This window comes from Pangasianodon hypophthalmus, chromosome 28, assembly GCF_027358585.1.
Source record: "Pangasianodon hypophthalmus isolate fPanHyp1 chromosome 28, fPanHyp1.pri, whole genome shotgun sequence".
Classification (NCBI taxonomy): domain Eukaryota; kingdom Metazoa; phylum Chordata; class Actinopteri; order Siluriformes; family Pangasiidae; genus Pangasianodon; species Pangasianodon hypophthalmus.
In genome coordinates, this window is record NC_069737.1 from 3,332,106 (window position 1) to 3,348,496 (window position 16,391).

At 40.0% G+C, this 16,391-nt stretch overlaps 1 protein-coding gene across 4 annotated transcripts in view; it reads right to left on the reverse strand.

Moving 5' to 3' along the window:
• The window catches only part of LOC113545719 (phospholipid-transporting ATPase ABCA1), a 148,509-nt gene that overhangs the window by 50,231 nt on the left and 81,887 nt on the right, over positions 1 to 16,391 (reverse strand). For 3 of the 4 annotated variants that reach the window (XM_053230878.1, XM_034301178.2, XM_034301179.2), the window contains 13 exons: positions 16,063 to 16,234; positions 15,146 to 15,277; positions 14,016 to 14,155; positions 13,788 to 13,925; positions 7,093 to 7,295; positions 5,147 to 5,213; positions 4,850 to 5,052; positions 4,088 to 4,136; positions 3,447 to 3,554; positions 3,291 to 3,326; positions 2,011 to 2,150; positions 557 to 684; positions 86 to 184 (listed from right to left, as the gene is read on the reverse strand). In XM_053230878.1, coding sequence (XP_053086853.1) covers positions 86 to 184; positions 557 to 684; positions 2,011 to 2,150; positions 3,291 to 3,326; positions 3,447 to 3,554; positions 4,088 to 4,136; positions 4,850 to 5,052; positions 5,147 to 5,213; positions 7,093 to 7,295; positions 13,788 to 13,925; positions 14,016 to 14,155; positions 15,146 to 15,277; positions 16,063 to 16,234 — 1,615 coding nt within the window. The remainder of the gene's footprint in view (positions 1 to 85; positions 185 to 556; positions 685 to 2,010; positions 2,151 to 3,290; positions 3,327 to 3,446; positions 3,555 to 4,087; positions 4,137 to 4,849; positions 5,053 to 5,146; positions 5,214 to 7,092; positions 7,296 to 13,787; positions 13,926 to 14,015; positions 14,156 to 15,145; positions 15,278 to 16,062; positions 16,235 to 16,391) is intronic. The other variant, XM_053230879.1, reaches the window with a different exon arrangement.

Sequence of the window (16,391 nt, forward strand, 5' to 3'; positions counted from 1 at the left end):
GCACCAAGACTATCCATTGTTAATCAGACCAGTTGTTAGTCAACAAACAACAAAATTAAAAATGAAAGAATGTGGCAGAACTCACGGTATAGGGTTGCCATCCATGCAGCGTGTGCCAAAGCCTGGTTCAGAAAGGAGAGCACGTGTTACCCTCACTGCCTCGTCCACATCCGTCCTGTCAGCACTATAACACACACACACACACACACACACACGCAGCTGAATCAGAGCTTCCATCAGAGTCAAACTAATCAGGGTTCTATACTGCTAATCTCACCGGTGCCTGCTGCTCTCTCTTTCGCACACACAGTCGCTCTTACCTTACAGATGGAGCAACAGACTTGATAAATATCGCAATAAAACCCCTACACACAGCTTGCTGTGACTAGCAGTCTAGCTGAAGGGGCCAGATTGTGTAAATATTTCAGAAGTGGTTAGGGTTAAACCTCTAGACTTCTGGAGCACTCGCAAACATACACATACAGGAGAGTTTTGTTATGCTTTGCCTTTAAAACATTCCCTGTTTGTGTGTGTGTGCGTGTGTGTGTGTGTATACCTGTAGAAAGTGTTCTGTGGTTTTCCATACATCCAGGGTTGCAGTTCCAGACTGGGGTACTCCACAAACGGTGGGACAATCAGAGAGAAAATCAGCGACAGACACACAAACAGTGCTGGGAGGACCACCTAATGGAAACACCCACACCCAAACAAAGATACACAGAGTTCAGACATTTGTCCTTTAATTAGAGGTAACACAGAGAGCTGGCAGGCTGTAAAAGAACTGTTTGTGTGTTTCAGTGTGTCAGCATTTCATTAATGATGCCATACAGACTGTTCGCTCAGAGCACACACGAATGGGCTCTCTCCCTCCCTCTCTTTCTCTCCTTTTTATTTTCTCTAAGGGTTTTTTTTTAACATGTGGCCTGGATAGTTGTAAGTAATTTTATGTCATGTACCTGTGTTTTTTGCAAAGAAATGTAATACTGTTTATTTAAGTAATTAATTCATTTATTCATCTTTTTACTAGTTTTCTTGGTCATGGGGGATCCAGAGCCTACCCCAGGAACACTGGGTACAAGGCAGGAATACACCTGGGTAGCACACAGTCTATGTCACTAGCCAATCCACCTACTGGCATGTTTTTGGGATGTGAGAGGACAGTAACCTGCGCAGAGAACTGAACCGGGGACTGTAAAGCTGAGAGATGGCAACCACCAAGTCACTGTTTATTTAAATAACTCTGGGTAATTGTTTGGGTGAAGAAATTCTCAAATGTCAAAGCTGCTTGCTTTTGGTTTTTGAGTTGCAGTCACGTTCTTTTTGCATGCAATCTATATATTTAGGAGATATTCTATTGCCTCTTTAGCGTGACAAGAGTGGGTCCCTGGACCACAACCATCTTTGAAACCAGCTTTTCCATTTTGAAAATGTACTGAACTCTTAGTGCAAATGGCTTCGGGTGTGGAAAAGCACGTGTGAACATCTCTCTCTCTGTCTCTCGTTCTTTGTCTCTGAAGCATCCTAATTTTCTCTCTCTCTCTCTGACTCTCTCCCTATTCCTCTGTTTCTGCCTCTCTTTATCTCACTCCTTGTGGCAGGGTTGTTTGTTTTGGCTGTGTTGTAAAACGGGCTTGATTAACCACTTTCAACCACTGTTGATGTCGCATCCACCATCCACCCATCATTAATTTCTCTCTATTCTCTTCTCACTCCATCGTTCTCCCTTCCTGTGTGTAATACTCCCTCCCTTCCTCCCTTTCCAAATATTTCTTTTTCACTCTTCTCAGCTGATGGATAGAGCAGATCCACAGTCATGCTAATGCATGAAGAGCTTCTCAGTCTGAGGTTGATTAATTACAACCCAATGCTAAAAGTAAATGGCAGTAAAACAAATGTAGCACATGGGAGAAGGACAAAGGAACATCTTTCCCAAGAGACAAGCCAAGGATGACAGATATATACGTGGCAAAATGTTCTGATTTGGTTGTATGTTTTTATTGTGCATGCTACCTGAGCAATGATTCCTTTTCTGCTTCTTCTTGCATGGTGAAACCGCTTTATGAACAAAGCCAGGAACTGATGCCTGATCAGAGGCCAGCCGGTGATAACATATGAACCTTTGCCATTCACACACGCAGGCCGCTGACCATCTAAATACGTACATATATACATAAAATTTCCAGAAATATATGACATTTGTTGTAAAGTGATATTTTAACTGCTTTCATATTCATTAATATTCATCATTAAACACAAATCTCCATCACACAGCTATTTCTAACAGATAGAAATTAAATCACATTTAAATACATATATATAAGAAGAAATGTAAATTTAAGGTCCAGAGTACACCAACATAAACATTAATGGTTTAACCAGTAGTCACCAAAACATAGTCCTCCTCAAACACCACCACTCACCATCAAACACCAATATTTACCATTAAACACCTGTATTTGCCATTAAACACCTGTATTTACCATAAAATACCACCAATCATCAAACAGAAACATTCATTATCAGACACCGACATTTACCATAAATCCCCATCAGACACCAACATTCACTACCAAACACCAACTTTAAATCAACAGGAACCATCAACCACAGTCTTTCTTCATTCAACATTCTTCTTTTAACATTAGCATTTCAGTCAAAAACAACATTCACAACCAAAAACAACATACACCACCAAACAACAACGTTCACCATCAAACACCAACATTCACCACCACACAACACATTCACCACCAAACTACAACATTCAACATCAAATCCCAACATTCACATTCAAACACCAACATTCACCACCGAACAACAGCATTCACCATCAGACAACCACATACACCATCAAACACCATGTTTACCCAATAAAGACCAACATTCCCCATCAAACTCCAATAACCAAAATGCACTTTCTAATGGCAACAAACAGACACACATCAACTTTTTTAATGTCAGTCAGCTTTATAGGTTTCTAGTAAAAGAACTAACAAGCCCAGTGAACCAGTATGAACCAGTACGACTGCTGGAGGACTAACAGACACATGACACATCCTGTGTTGTGGTTGATTGGTGTTTGCTGGTTTGGTGTGCTCTTAGTTTAATTACATTGATAGTGATAATAATGTATATGATTATTGGAGATATCTTTTTGAATATCACCTTCAATCTTTAATTGGGATGATTTCTTTGTCAATCATGACTGATAAAAACAAGCACCTTTACATGTGTCGAGTGATGTAACAACACGTACAATGAAAAACATGGGAGACCTTGACAGTACGTACCTTCAACACGATTTGTGAACCTTCCTTTCTTTTCTACTGCACCAACACAGAGAGAGAGAGAGAGAGAGAGAGAGAGAGATTATTGAGTGTTCAGTTACATGTGTTACAGATTACAGGTGTACATGTGTCTGTGTATGTGTGTGTGTGTGTGTGTACCTTGTTTAGAAGCTATACTGTCTCTGTGCTCCATGGCTGAACTCATGCTACATGATCTGGACACTTTAGAGCTTCTCTTCCAGTCTCTCTGAAGCGTCTCTCCCTTCTCTGAGCACAAACACATATAAATGCATGAGTTTAATACACAGCATGATGCAGTTTTTGTAGGTTTGGGGTAAAACATTTCTGTTGATAGCGCTACTATATTTGCAATCCACAGACAATAATATCAGACATAATATAATATATTTATGGAAAAGCAAATAGTAGACCCATAGTAGTGAAATAGTTTATTATATTTTGGAAGTGGGATTAAACACAACTCAAATTTGAACTCAAGTCAGTTATTAATGTTATTGTTTCTATAGTAACAGCAAATTCACAGGGACTGTGGCACACACTCGACATAATCTAATGTAAACAGATTTAATAAGAAAAGCTTTCTGTAAGGAGACATTTATTTAACATTTATGGAAGGAGACTCCAGTGTCAGCACTTCAATTCATAACTTCAATCTTTAACTCCCCCCCCAAGAATTTTATTCCTTACATAACAACTGCATTGGTTGATTACATGTTGGGTTTGTTTCTAACTTAAAGCCAATTTCATAGCGAAAATAAATAACAAGTGTAACTTATTACCATTTGTTTCCACATCAACGCCCGTCTCTTCTGCCACTTTCAGAAATATCTAAACATAGTCATAAACACATTTAAACATATATAATTGAAATCCATATTAGTTGTTCCATAATATGTGACACAAATTGACAGAAACCTCAGCTTGCACTGATCCAAAATTCAATGTTGGTATTAGAACAAAATGAAGTACATAAGTAAGGAAACCTTAGTCAGCAATTGTCATTTTCATTAATTCTGTTCTGTTTATTCCAATATCTGTGCTCTTATGTGCTTGCAGGCTCTTTGAAAGCCTGGCTGAGTGCCTGATTTTACATAAAAATTATTCTGTCCAGTCCATTATAAATGCATTTATTAATGTGTTACATAGTGTACAAAATACATTACAAGACCTGATGTGAGTTTGTAAATTTCACAGGAACTTATAGCTAGATATACAACACTTTATACATCACAAGTATATTAATGCATTGTAATGTTTGCTCTTGACAACAAAGGAATAATTAAACCTGCAAAGCCCTATAAAACAGGCCGGGGTATAATATCTGTATTGTTAAGTGTTATAATGTATAACATCATTTCAGTCTACTGTATAATAGCATGCAAGGCATTGTGAGTGTTCTTTATAAATGAGAAAATCATGTTACTTTCATATATAAATGGCATAAATGCATTTATAATGCATTATGAATACAGGATTCATAGTAAGGGTTATGAAGATATTTGCAAGCGTGCGTGTGTGTGTGTGTGTGTGTGTGTGTGTACCTCCTCTAAGCTGGTGTCTGAGATCCCGTAGCTACTGATCCCCAGCCTCTCTGTCTCCAAATCAAGTTCTTTGAAAAGCGAGGCAAAGCTGCCATCTTTTGAGCCAGCGTATGGCAGCACATACACCAGCTCCTGACCTATCACCTCTAGGAAGTTCGCCTCAGGGACGTGCAAGCGGATGACAGAAGTGACATCTGCTATGTCTGAACACAGAGATCGCGAGGGAGTTAGTACTTGCTAGTACTTAGTTCTTCAACTCTCAGTTTTTTTGTGTTTGTGAGATGAGTGTGTTCCGACCTGCTGGCTCCACGGTGCTGATGCTTCCTGAACCGATCCCTTCATCTAAACTGGAGGCATCACTGAGCTACACAACACACACACACAAACACATGCACAAGTGTTAGTGCTAATCTAGAACCATGTAGACATACACACTCTCTCTCAGGACAAGGTCACCTGTGTGTCAGTGCTCTCTACGTTATTCTTATCATTGACTTTAACTCCATCTCATGATCAATAAGGAAGTTGGTCATTAGTCATGATGTAGGAGCAACAAAATGCCAATAGGAATCTATTTTCCTGGTGCTTAATTACACTCGGATAATAAGAAGCTCTACATCACTGTGCTTCTTCTGATGATTAATCATGCCTAGTTCTATTGGACTATCGGGCTTGGGATGTTGTTTTCTGTGACTAAAGAGAAAACTTTTCCTTACAGAATAAAAGTTTGGCGCATTTGAAACTTTTCCAAGCTCAGACATGCAACAAAAGCTGGCAAGTAATGAACACCTTAATATGAGAGAGACCAATAATCCAATGTCTAAAAGTATTTTATAATGAAATTCTGAGTTTTTTGGATGAAGCTTTTTTTTTTAAATCGAAATGTTGATCTATTTTCATTTTAGTTACCAGTTTCACACATTATCCACAATGCCGTTTGACTACCTGCTCATAGTGGCGCCAGTGGGATTTAGCTTTCGCTTCATCTCTACATAAAGAGAGCGATGCTGTAGTCCTTCAGTCTGTCTGGCTCTCTTCCCTGCTTATCTGTACATTCTGCTCAAACAGTTCAGCTTGTTCTGAAACTTTGTGTCCAATGTTTGCATCTACGTCTCTGTTATTTCGACACTGGATTTCTTATTAGTATGGCATTGACTGTTGCTGGAAAATGGTGAGGGAGAAAAGAAGCTTTGTTTTTAGGAGTTAATAGCAAAACCTGACCATTATCCCTTATGTTTAGGAATTTTTCTATTCTATTAAACACCATTGTATCTGTGCTAGCAATGTCACACAACCACTCACTTCTCATGAAAATAACAAAAATACAGCACCACCTAGAGAATTAGAGCCAGACTCTCTAACAAGAACTTTAAATTTTCAGCCAGTTACTTACTGTAAATACCAGATTTTTGCCTTGGACAGTTTTTATTATTATTATTTTAAATTAAGTCTCATTCTGTAGCTTTTTGTTAGAAGTGTAAAAAGACACTAGGTGGAGTGAGTTTTCCTATGCCAATTATTATTTTCTGATATCTGGTTTTTGTCTTATTTATGCTTTTTGGCCCTAGTTTCATGTGCAATTAGGATGCAATGTGTCTGAAAAAGCTTGTGTGTTACATACAAAATTGGTGTATGAATATAAACACAGAGCTTATACTCAAAGTGGATTTCTCTTCCTCATATACAGTATATGAATTTGAGAAAGGATTATGGATAATGTTTTTTTTTTTGTTTCCGCCTCATGCTCAAGGTGTTGCGCATCCTGTGATGCTTTTCTGCTCACCACGAATGTAAAGAGTGGTTATTTGAATTACCGTAGCATTCTTCACTCATCAACAAGGCATTTCCTGCCACTGAACTACTGCTCTCTGGATATTTTTTGCACCATTCTGATTAAATTCTAGAGACTGCTGTCTATGAAAATCTCAGGAGATCAGCAGTTTCTGAAATACTCAAACCAGCCCATATGGCACCAACAACTATGCCTTGGTCACTGAGACTACCATTCCCCATTCCCCATTCTGAAGTTTGATGTGAATATTAACTTTAAATAATAAATTTGTAATATAATATAATATAATATAATATAATATAATATAATATAAAGTAAGTTGCTCTGGATAAGGGCATCTGCCAAATGCCATAAATATAGCAAGTGCATACATTTGCAAGGTGGCTTCCTGATGAAGTCAAAGAAACACGTTGGTGCTGGCTAATATGCACATTAGTCATGCCGTGAATACCTGATTTCCCCCCGTGTGGCGTTTTGATGTCATTATCTCCTGATTGGCCCGTGCAAGAGTGAGGTAATAGCCGCTGCCGTAGGTCTTCTTCAGGAAGAGGGAGGAACCACAGCAGCAGACCTTGCCATGGGAGATGATGGCGATGCGATCACCCAAAATGTCCGCCTCGTCCATGTGGTGTGTGGACAGAATGATGGTACGGCCTGTAGCGGAAGTACAAATAGACAACAATTGAAAAATGAGATTTCTTTAGACTCACACACAATTTTTTTTTTTTCCAAAATTATGAAAAAGCTTTGTGAAAGGTTGACTGAACTGGGGGGCATCTTCAGAGTCTTACACACACACGCACACACACACACAGAGCATTTCACAAGGGATTTCATATTTCGCCTCATTTAGCAAGTAACTCATTCTCACCGTACTGATCCCCCTTGTGACATTCATACATGCACATCCACAGGGAATACAAAGCCAGAGGGAGAGCGATATACAGATAGAGATGGTGAAAGAGATGGCAAGATGGCTGTGTGCTGAGCAGGTTTGATTTATGATGTGTTGTACGGTGGAGCACAGTGATCGATCACGGACAGGCGAAATGCCGCCTTGCCGGACCCCAGCTCCACAAGCGCACCTGTTTCCATTAATGACGCATTGTTTTTATTATTTTTTTTTTCTTTTTGAAATGGCCCTGACTTGAAAAATAATAGACCTTTCAGTTGGAGAAATGTGTGTATTGATCTTAGACCATTTGATAAGAGTGCAGCGAACCCTGCACTACAGTGTCTTGGGCACACATTCAGAATTAAACACGCAGAGTGACAGTTTGCTGCCATTCATTCTTGTTTTTTTATTGACCTTATTGTTAAAAAATATAATTCCTTAGATTTCAGCACCATTACACAAAACTAAACATCATTATGTGCTTATCAGTCTCAGTGAAGGAGGCATGAACTATCTGCCTAACAGTCTCAATGAAGGAGGTGTGGCCTGTGTGTTCATGAGTCTCAGTGAAGGAGGCATGGCCTGTGTATTTATCAGTTTCAGTGAAGAAGGCGTGGCCTGTGTGTTCATGAGTCTCAGTGAAGGAGGTGTGGCCTGTGTGTTCATGAGTCTCAGTGAAGGAGGCATGGCTTGTGTATTTATCAGTTTCAGTGAAGAAGGCGTGGCCTGTGTGTTTATCAGTCTCAGTGAAGGAGGCATGGCCTGTGTATTTATCAGTCTCAGTGAAGGAGGTGTGGCCTGTGTATTCATCACTCTCAGTGAAGGAGGTGTGGCCTGTGTATTTATCAGTCTCAGTGAAGAAGGCATGGCTTGTGTATTCATCACTCTCAGTGAAGGAGGCATGGCCTGTGTGTTTATCAGTCTCAGTGAAGGAGGTGTGGCCTGTGTGTTTATCAGTCTCAGTGAAGGAGGTGTGGCCTGTGTATTCATCACTCTCAGTGAAGGAGGTGTGGCCTGTGCATTTATCAGTCTCAGTGAAGTAGGCATGGCATCTATATCTATCAGTCTCAGGGACGGGGGCGTGGCCTCGGTGCCTGTCAGTCTCAGTGTAGGAGGTGTGGCCTCTGTGCTTGTAGGTCTCAGTGAAGGAGGCATGTCCACTGTGATTATCAGCCATGGTGAAGAAGGTGTGGCCTCTGTGCTTCTCAGTCTCAGTAAAAGAGGCATAGCCACTATGCCTATCAGTCTCAGGGAAGAGGGCATGAGCTCTGTGCCTATCAGTGGCCTAAAGTGTGGCCTCCTTCATTATCATCCAGTCCAAATGAGCAATACTTGGCACTGTCAGTCATTTGTGCCTGTCAGTCTGAGGTAAAGGAGGTTTGGCCTCTGTGATTATCAGTCTCAGTGAAGGAGGCATGGCCTCTGTGCCTGTAAGTCTCAGTGATGGAGTCAGAGTCCCTCTGTAAATATGCATTGTATCAGCTAGTGAAATAAATAAATAAATACTTCCAGTGCTGTTACTTTATGGATGGCTAAAAGCTTAAACACAGAGTAGCATGTCAGAGCAAGATGAGCCTCCTGGCTTTATATTTAGCTCAACTGTGTGTAATTAGCAAGTTATATGGTTGTCTTATCAGCTGAATTTGAATGAACTTGCTCATTACTAATTTAGAGGAGCGTAATGTATTGTGCTGTGGGTGATTAGGCTGAATCTGCACTGCCCCTCTCATTATAGAGCCATTTACTCTTCCTCCATGTTCCTCATATCTGACTTTTGGCACACAGATCCTGACCTAGGCAAGACTTTCAGTGGCAGATCACCATTTCCAGAGTAAATTATCTTTAATCAGTGTTGAGAAAACGTGTCCTGAGACCGCTCTTAATTCATTTGCTTATTGACTTTTAAACACAATCGCCACACTGGGTATTGCAGTCCATCTCCTTAATGTGAAATGGAACTAATCTGGCTCGCTCCGATGGTTCATTGCCTGCAGCGAGCCAGCAAATGGTCTCGCATGAGCAGCCACAGTCAATAGGAATGAAATCCGTGTATTTATGAACAGCGGATTTAGCAGTGTTCTGTAGAAATTTGTTATATTTTCTAAAACCAACATTTTCTCTCTTATATTGGGTGCCATTAATTTATGGTAATATACCAATGCCCTTTTAGTGGGACAGCAACCCTTGTATTTTTTATTGGCATTTAATAGGATGTTACAGAAAAATACAATATTTCCATGATGGGAAACTATGAAAAATCTCAACCATATGGTTGTACATCTGACATCTAAAGTCTCCTACACGGCACATCCAGCTGTGTTTCCTGATCTAATATACTAATTTTAACTTCATGAACTTTTTAATCAGTTAAGCTCAATTAAAACACACACACACACACACACACACATACATATATATATATATATATATATATATATACATACACTATATTACCAAAAGTATTCGGTCACCCATCCAAATGATCAGAATCAGGTGTCCTAATCACTTGGCCTGGCCACAGGTGTATAAAATCAAGCACTTAGGCATGCAGACTGTTTTTACAAACATTTGTGAAAGAATGGGCCGCTCTCAGGAGCTCAGTGAATTCCAGCGTGGAACTGTCATAGGATGCCACCTGTGCAACAAATCCAGTCGTGAAATTTCCTCGCTCCTAAATATTCCACAGTCAACTGTCAGCTTTATCATAACAAAATGGAAGAGTTTGGGAACAACAGCAACTCAGCCACGAAGTGGTAGGCCACGTAAACTGACGGAGAGGGGTCAGCGGATGCTGAAGCGCATAGTGCAAAGAGGTCGTCGACTTTCTTCACAGTCAATTGCTACAGAGCTCCAAACTTCATGTGACCTTCAGATTAGCCCAAGTACAGTACGCAGAGAGCTTCATGGAATGGGTTTCCATGGCGGAGCAGCTGCATCCAAGCCACACATCACCAAGTGCAATGCAAAGTGTCGGATGCAGTGGTGTAAAGCACGCCGCCACTGGACTCTAGAGCAGTGGAGACGCGTTCTCTGGAGTGATGAATCACGCTTTTCCATCTGGCAATCTGATGGACGAGTCTGGGTTTGGAGGTTGCCAGGAGAACGGTACATTTCGGACTGCATTGTGCCGAGTGTGAAATTTGGTGGAGGAGGAATTATGGTGTGGGGTTGTTTTTCAGGAGTTGGGCTTGGCCCCTTAGTTCCAGTGAAAGGAACTTTGAATGCTTCAGGATACCAAAACATTTTGGACAATTCCATGCTCCCAACCTTGTGGGAACAGTTTGGAGCGGGCCCCTTCCTCTTCCAACATGACTGTGCACCAGTGCACAATGCAAGGTCCATAAAGACATGGATGACAGAGTCTGATGTGGATGAACTTGACTGGCCTGCACAGAGTCCTGACCTCAACCTGATAGAACACCTTTGGGATGAATTAGAGCGGAGACTGAGAGCCAGGCCTTCTCGACCAACATCAGTGTGTGACTTCACCAATGCGCTTTAGGAAGAATGGTCAAAAATTCCTATAAACAAACTCCTCAACCTTGTGGACAGCCTTCCCAGAAGAGTTGAAGCTGTAATAGCTGCAAAAGGTGGACCGACATCATATTGAACCCTATGGGTTAGGAATGGGATGGCACTTAAGTTCATATGTGAGTCAAGGCAGGTGACCGAATACTTTTGGTAATATAGTGTATATATATATATATATATATATATATATATATATATACACACATTTAACCCCAGATGACTGTAAGCCAAATAAAAGACAATATATGGAAATTTTATATAACAACTCAAGGTAAATCTCAAGGCCCAATCAAAATAAAGCAGTTCCTTGACAAAAGTTTACACTTGCACCAAACACTTATCAGCAGCAGCAATGCCTGAGACAGTAGAGACAGTTGAACATCTCTGATCTGCAAATCAAGCGAGCCAAAACCCTTTGAGATAGACATTTCACAGCCCAACATCCAACTTGCGGAAACATGTACAGGTAAACAATTAGCTAGCTGAGCAAGCTAGACTAGCTAGGTGAATATTTTGATGTTTTACAGTATGCAAGCTTTGTATTAACTTAACATGTGTCTTCGATGTTTTGTAGCGATTGCGTTGTATTAAATATATCTAAGTGCTGCTACAGCCTTAGCATAAGGTAATGCTCAGGATAATGTGTAAGAAGCATCTAGATAATTGCTAGATAGCTAACTTTGCAGCTAGAAACATGTCTGAATTAATATTTGCAAGCTAATTGGCTAAGGAACCCAGCAAGCTACTGAAAAACCAACATCATTTAGCTAAGTTAGCTAGCCATCTAACGTTACTTTTCTGTGTATACTGCTGATAATGAGGGTGGTGTTCACCTCAGCACAGATCACATGGTTAGATAAAATAATTGTTAAAAAATAAATTCCTCATTTTTGGATTATTTGTGTCAGTTGACGTCTTACTTGAGCAATTGTCTTAATAATTGAACTTTTACTCAAGTAAATTACTACAGTAGGAGTAATTTTACTCATCAGTGTGTTTTGTACCATTGTTCCTCTCTCATTTATGGGTAACAATTATTCAGATACTCAAGCACTTTATGTTTTTTAGTGCTTTAGTGTAGTGTAATTTAGAAGAGTGTAGTTTTAGTGCTTTTAGTATAGATTAAAAGTTAAATTTGAACATTTAAGAGAATGGTTCTTCTTTAAAAGCTCAGTTTCAACAAGAGAAATTTATAATTCAAAACTGAGACAGTGAATATTATGTTCTTTTTGTCATTTATTTATTTATTCATTTTTTAAAAATGTAGCATAACATTTTGCTATTGCTTGGTTTAGATGATGGTTGTCAGGCTTGCTAATTAAACTGCACTCACAGTTGAACTAAAAACACAACATTCACAGAGAGAGAGAGGTGTAAAATATTATGGGTTTTAATTCATTTTCTAAATCATTGATTGTTCAGACCTTAAGCTTGTATATTAAAGAAAGGTATTAAGTATATTAAAGAATGTCTACACATTTTTAACAAGGGTTATCTTTTATAGAAGGTAATAAGGAGTACGTAGACAAAATATATGACCTAAGCTTGGGTTGCAAGTGTTGAGTACTTTGGCTCTATGCATTGAAGCATCAATAAACTCATATACTGTACATTTTCCCAAGTTTGTCCACCTGCCTGAATCTCATTTTCAAAGATTTAAACAAAACCCTACAATCTAACAAAGGAAAGAAAGGAAAGATGGAGAGAGAATTATTAAAGCAGACTGGCTCCATTATTTTCTTTTACCCTGTTTGAAAACACCATCTGCCTTCTACATATATTGCCTAAACGTTTCATCATAAGTAAACCAACAGAACGGTCCAAAATTATTTATTATTAAAACTTAATTGGCAAATTGATTCTGTCCAGCTAACCTCCTATCTCCAAGGACACTACTCTTGGACATTAAAATTCCGCAAGAGCATCAAGAGCGGGGTAACATCATTGTTCATGATGTCTAATCAAATCAAATCTAAGGAAAACAACAAAAAAGAGAAGATTTATGTTTCTGCAGTAATCCCGACAGCTGCATGAGATCACCATTGTGTTTAGTTCTGCTGCTTTTCTGTTCTTTGAGTGAATGAGATGACTTTTTTTTTCCTCCATTGGGCTAACTAGACACTGGGCAACTATTCAGTCATGAAGAGAAAAAAATGAATGCTTTTACTCCATGGTGAATTGCTCTCTCTTGTGTTTGGTATACAGATCAAAGTGACTGGAATCTTTGTTAGTGATTGTATAAAATTACGATTTAGAAACATTTCTGAGCCTTTGGCTCTTGTGAGTCAGAAAGTGTGAAAACCATGGGTGTTCTTTATCAGCTCTGGTAGAGTGATAACAGTGAAGCAAGGCGTTTTCTGACTGGCAAGTTTAGTCGGTTGCACTATAATATAGTCCTTCTGCAACTGACACACAAGGCTCAAGGCCATAAATACCGGCTTAACGATTAAAGATATATGAGTGTCTTCTGATATTCACATTACTGATGATAAAATTTTCCAACCCTATTCAATAAATACTTGGTTATTTATAGTGTCTGATGTTATAGAAAAATAATCAACAGAGTCCAAAGTGTCACTACACCCCAACGCTGCTTATTTTTCTATAAGAGCATGTTCCGGCATGTTTTATTCATCTTACACTTCAATTTGCTATGATAATCTCGATTGTGAGCAACTAATCAAAACAAAGCAAAACCAAATGAAAAACATGATCCTGACCCGTTTTATATTTGAGCAGGAGCTCCCAGATTCCCCTCCTGGCATACGGATCCACTCCCGCAGTCGGCTCATCCAGAATCACCACATTGGACCCGCCTACAAACGCTATGGCAACCGACAACTTCCTCTGCATCCCACCTATCAGCAAACACAGCACACACTATAACAATAACCTCATTCTCTTACAAACACACAAGCATTAGCACAAACTAACACTCTCAGCTATACCTGAAAGGTTCTTGGCGAGATCCTTGCGCTTATGCGGCAGCCCGACATCTTTGATCATTTGATCAATTTCCTGTTTGACTTCCTTGGAGCTCCTCCCCTTGAGACGAGCATAGAAATAAATGTGCTCTTCCACAGTGAGGCTGGGAAAACACACACATCCATTATGCAGTCATTTTGGGTAGGATCCATTCTCATATAGCATTCAGTGTGTGTTTCGAGCAAAATCGCGGCGGCCTGGTGTGTACTGCGAGCACTGTCCGACTGCAATAAATGAGCCGCGAATTCAATAAGCATTCATGAATACGGTCATTAAACGACAGTTTCTCCGAGCTGCATGTCAAGCGTGTAATCTTAATATGCGATTCATGACCCACAGCACACAGGTTTACAAAAGCAGCATGGATACTCTGCCAACTGAAAGTTTGCAAATTTGGCAGACACATTTATATAAAGTGAGTTACCAAGTTAAGGCTAATCTCAAAAAGTGGATCTAGTTGAAGGTTGAGGGATTTGCTCCAGAGCCCAACAGTGGTTCTCTTGCAGACTTTGGAACCTACAGACATCTAGTAAATAGCACGTAACCTTAGCCACTGAGCTGCTGACCCACTAAAAGAAAATATTTGTGTACATGCATATGCTAACACTATTACTTATAATCAACATATTTCCAGGATTTATCCTGTTGCTCTTCTTCTTCTACTTGGAGCTCCTGCACTTGTGATTCATGTTCTGCTGCTGTGGTTGGTCCCACCTGGGTATCCTAAAGATCTGAGCTTCCCAAAAACAGTTTATATCCAAAATTAACCCATGCATCAGTGGATAATCTCACCTGGATACTGCAGGTTTGTACCTAAAAACTGCTGCTGTAATCATAAAGACCTCATACTGAGGTCATACTGAACATCCTTTCATCACACTGTACTGTTTGAATTTACTCTTTATATAACTGTAGGCTGTGAGACTTGGGTTCCCTTTTTGAGTCTGGTTCCTCTCGAGGTTTCTCCCCCATGTCTTCTCAGGGAGTTTTTCCTTGCCACTGTCGCCCGGGGTTTGATATTCTTGATGTGCAAATAAACCTCTGTGACATTCATGTACATCAGTGTGAAGTGAGACTGACATCTGGCACTTACTCATTAAATAAGACGTTGTGTTGTGGGCACATGCCAAGCGTCTTGCGTATACTGTCCATGTCCTTGCGAATGTCGAAGCCGTTAACGTAAGCCGTGCCGGACGTTGGGGGGAACAGGCCGGTCAGAATGGACCTGAGAACAGCACAGCAAACACACTAAATCCAGAGCTATATTACATGATTACGTGATAATGATACTCTGAACTGATCCTTCAATAGCCAATGAAAATGATGAATTTGAAAACAGTACATAAGGAAAGATAATGGATAGACATCACAGTTGGGGTAACTTAGATCGGTCGGCTAGTTTATTTTAACTAGTTGCCACTGTGGGGAGTGGTCAACAAGTAAAGGCAGTGGATAAAACATTAAAAAGCCAGATTGTAAAGAAAGCAGGCTAAGTATACTAAGTGTAGAGATGTGATTGCTTTTTAAATCCCACTTCTGTCCACTCCTGAAAGAATTCTGACAGAATTCCACAGCTATTTTTGTCTGTACACACCCTCGATATTTCTTAATGAATTAATCATTCATTCATTTATTCATTCACTCTCAGGAACCATTTTATCCAGAGATTTATCCAAGTTATAAGCAAATAAGTCATTTAAACCACAGCAAAAGCAGCAGCCCTGACCAGAATAAGGTTATTAAAGATGAATAAATGAATGAATAAATGAGTAAACCCCAAATGACACCAGGTCTGGTAAACATCCAAGCGTCTAATACACTCCTGTGTTAGTCAGCATTCTCGTTCTTTGTCTCCCGAGCTTTGTATTTGTCCCCCAACACCCCCTGCCCAAGCTCCCCCTAACCCCTTCTCAAACAATTTCATGAGCCTTATTTTGTCTCCAGACCATATTAGACATAAATACACAGTCTAATACAGAGGTAAATCTGTGTGTGAGTTCCATGACTCACATAGTGGTGGTTTTTCCTGCGCCGTTGTGTCCTAAGAATGATGTGATCTGGTCCTGGTAGAAGTCCAGACTGAGTTTGTCCACAGCCAGTTTCTTTCCAGTCTTATACACCTTCACCAGGTTCCTTATAGACACACCTGCTTTCAGGTTAGCGGCAGGTTTTTCCAGGTAACCTGTAACACACACACACACACACACACGGATCCTCAGTAATCATTCATCTCTTTAATCACTGCTTTTACCATAGACAGGAGGATCTGGAGCCTATCCTTGGGACATTGGTGGGAATACCCCCTGGATGGAACACCCATCCATATTCACACACTCGTT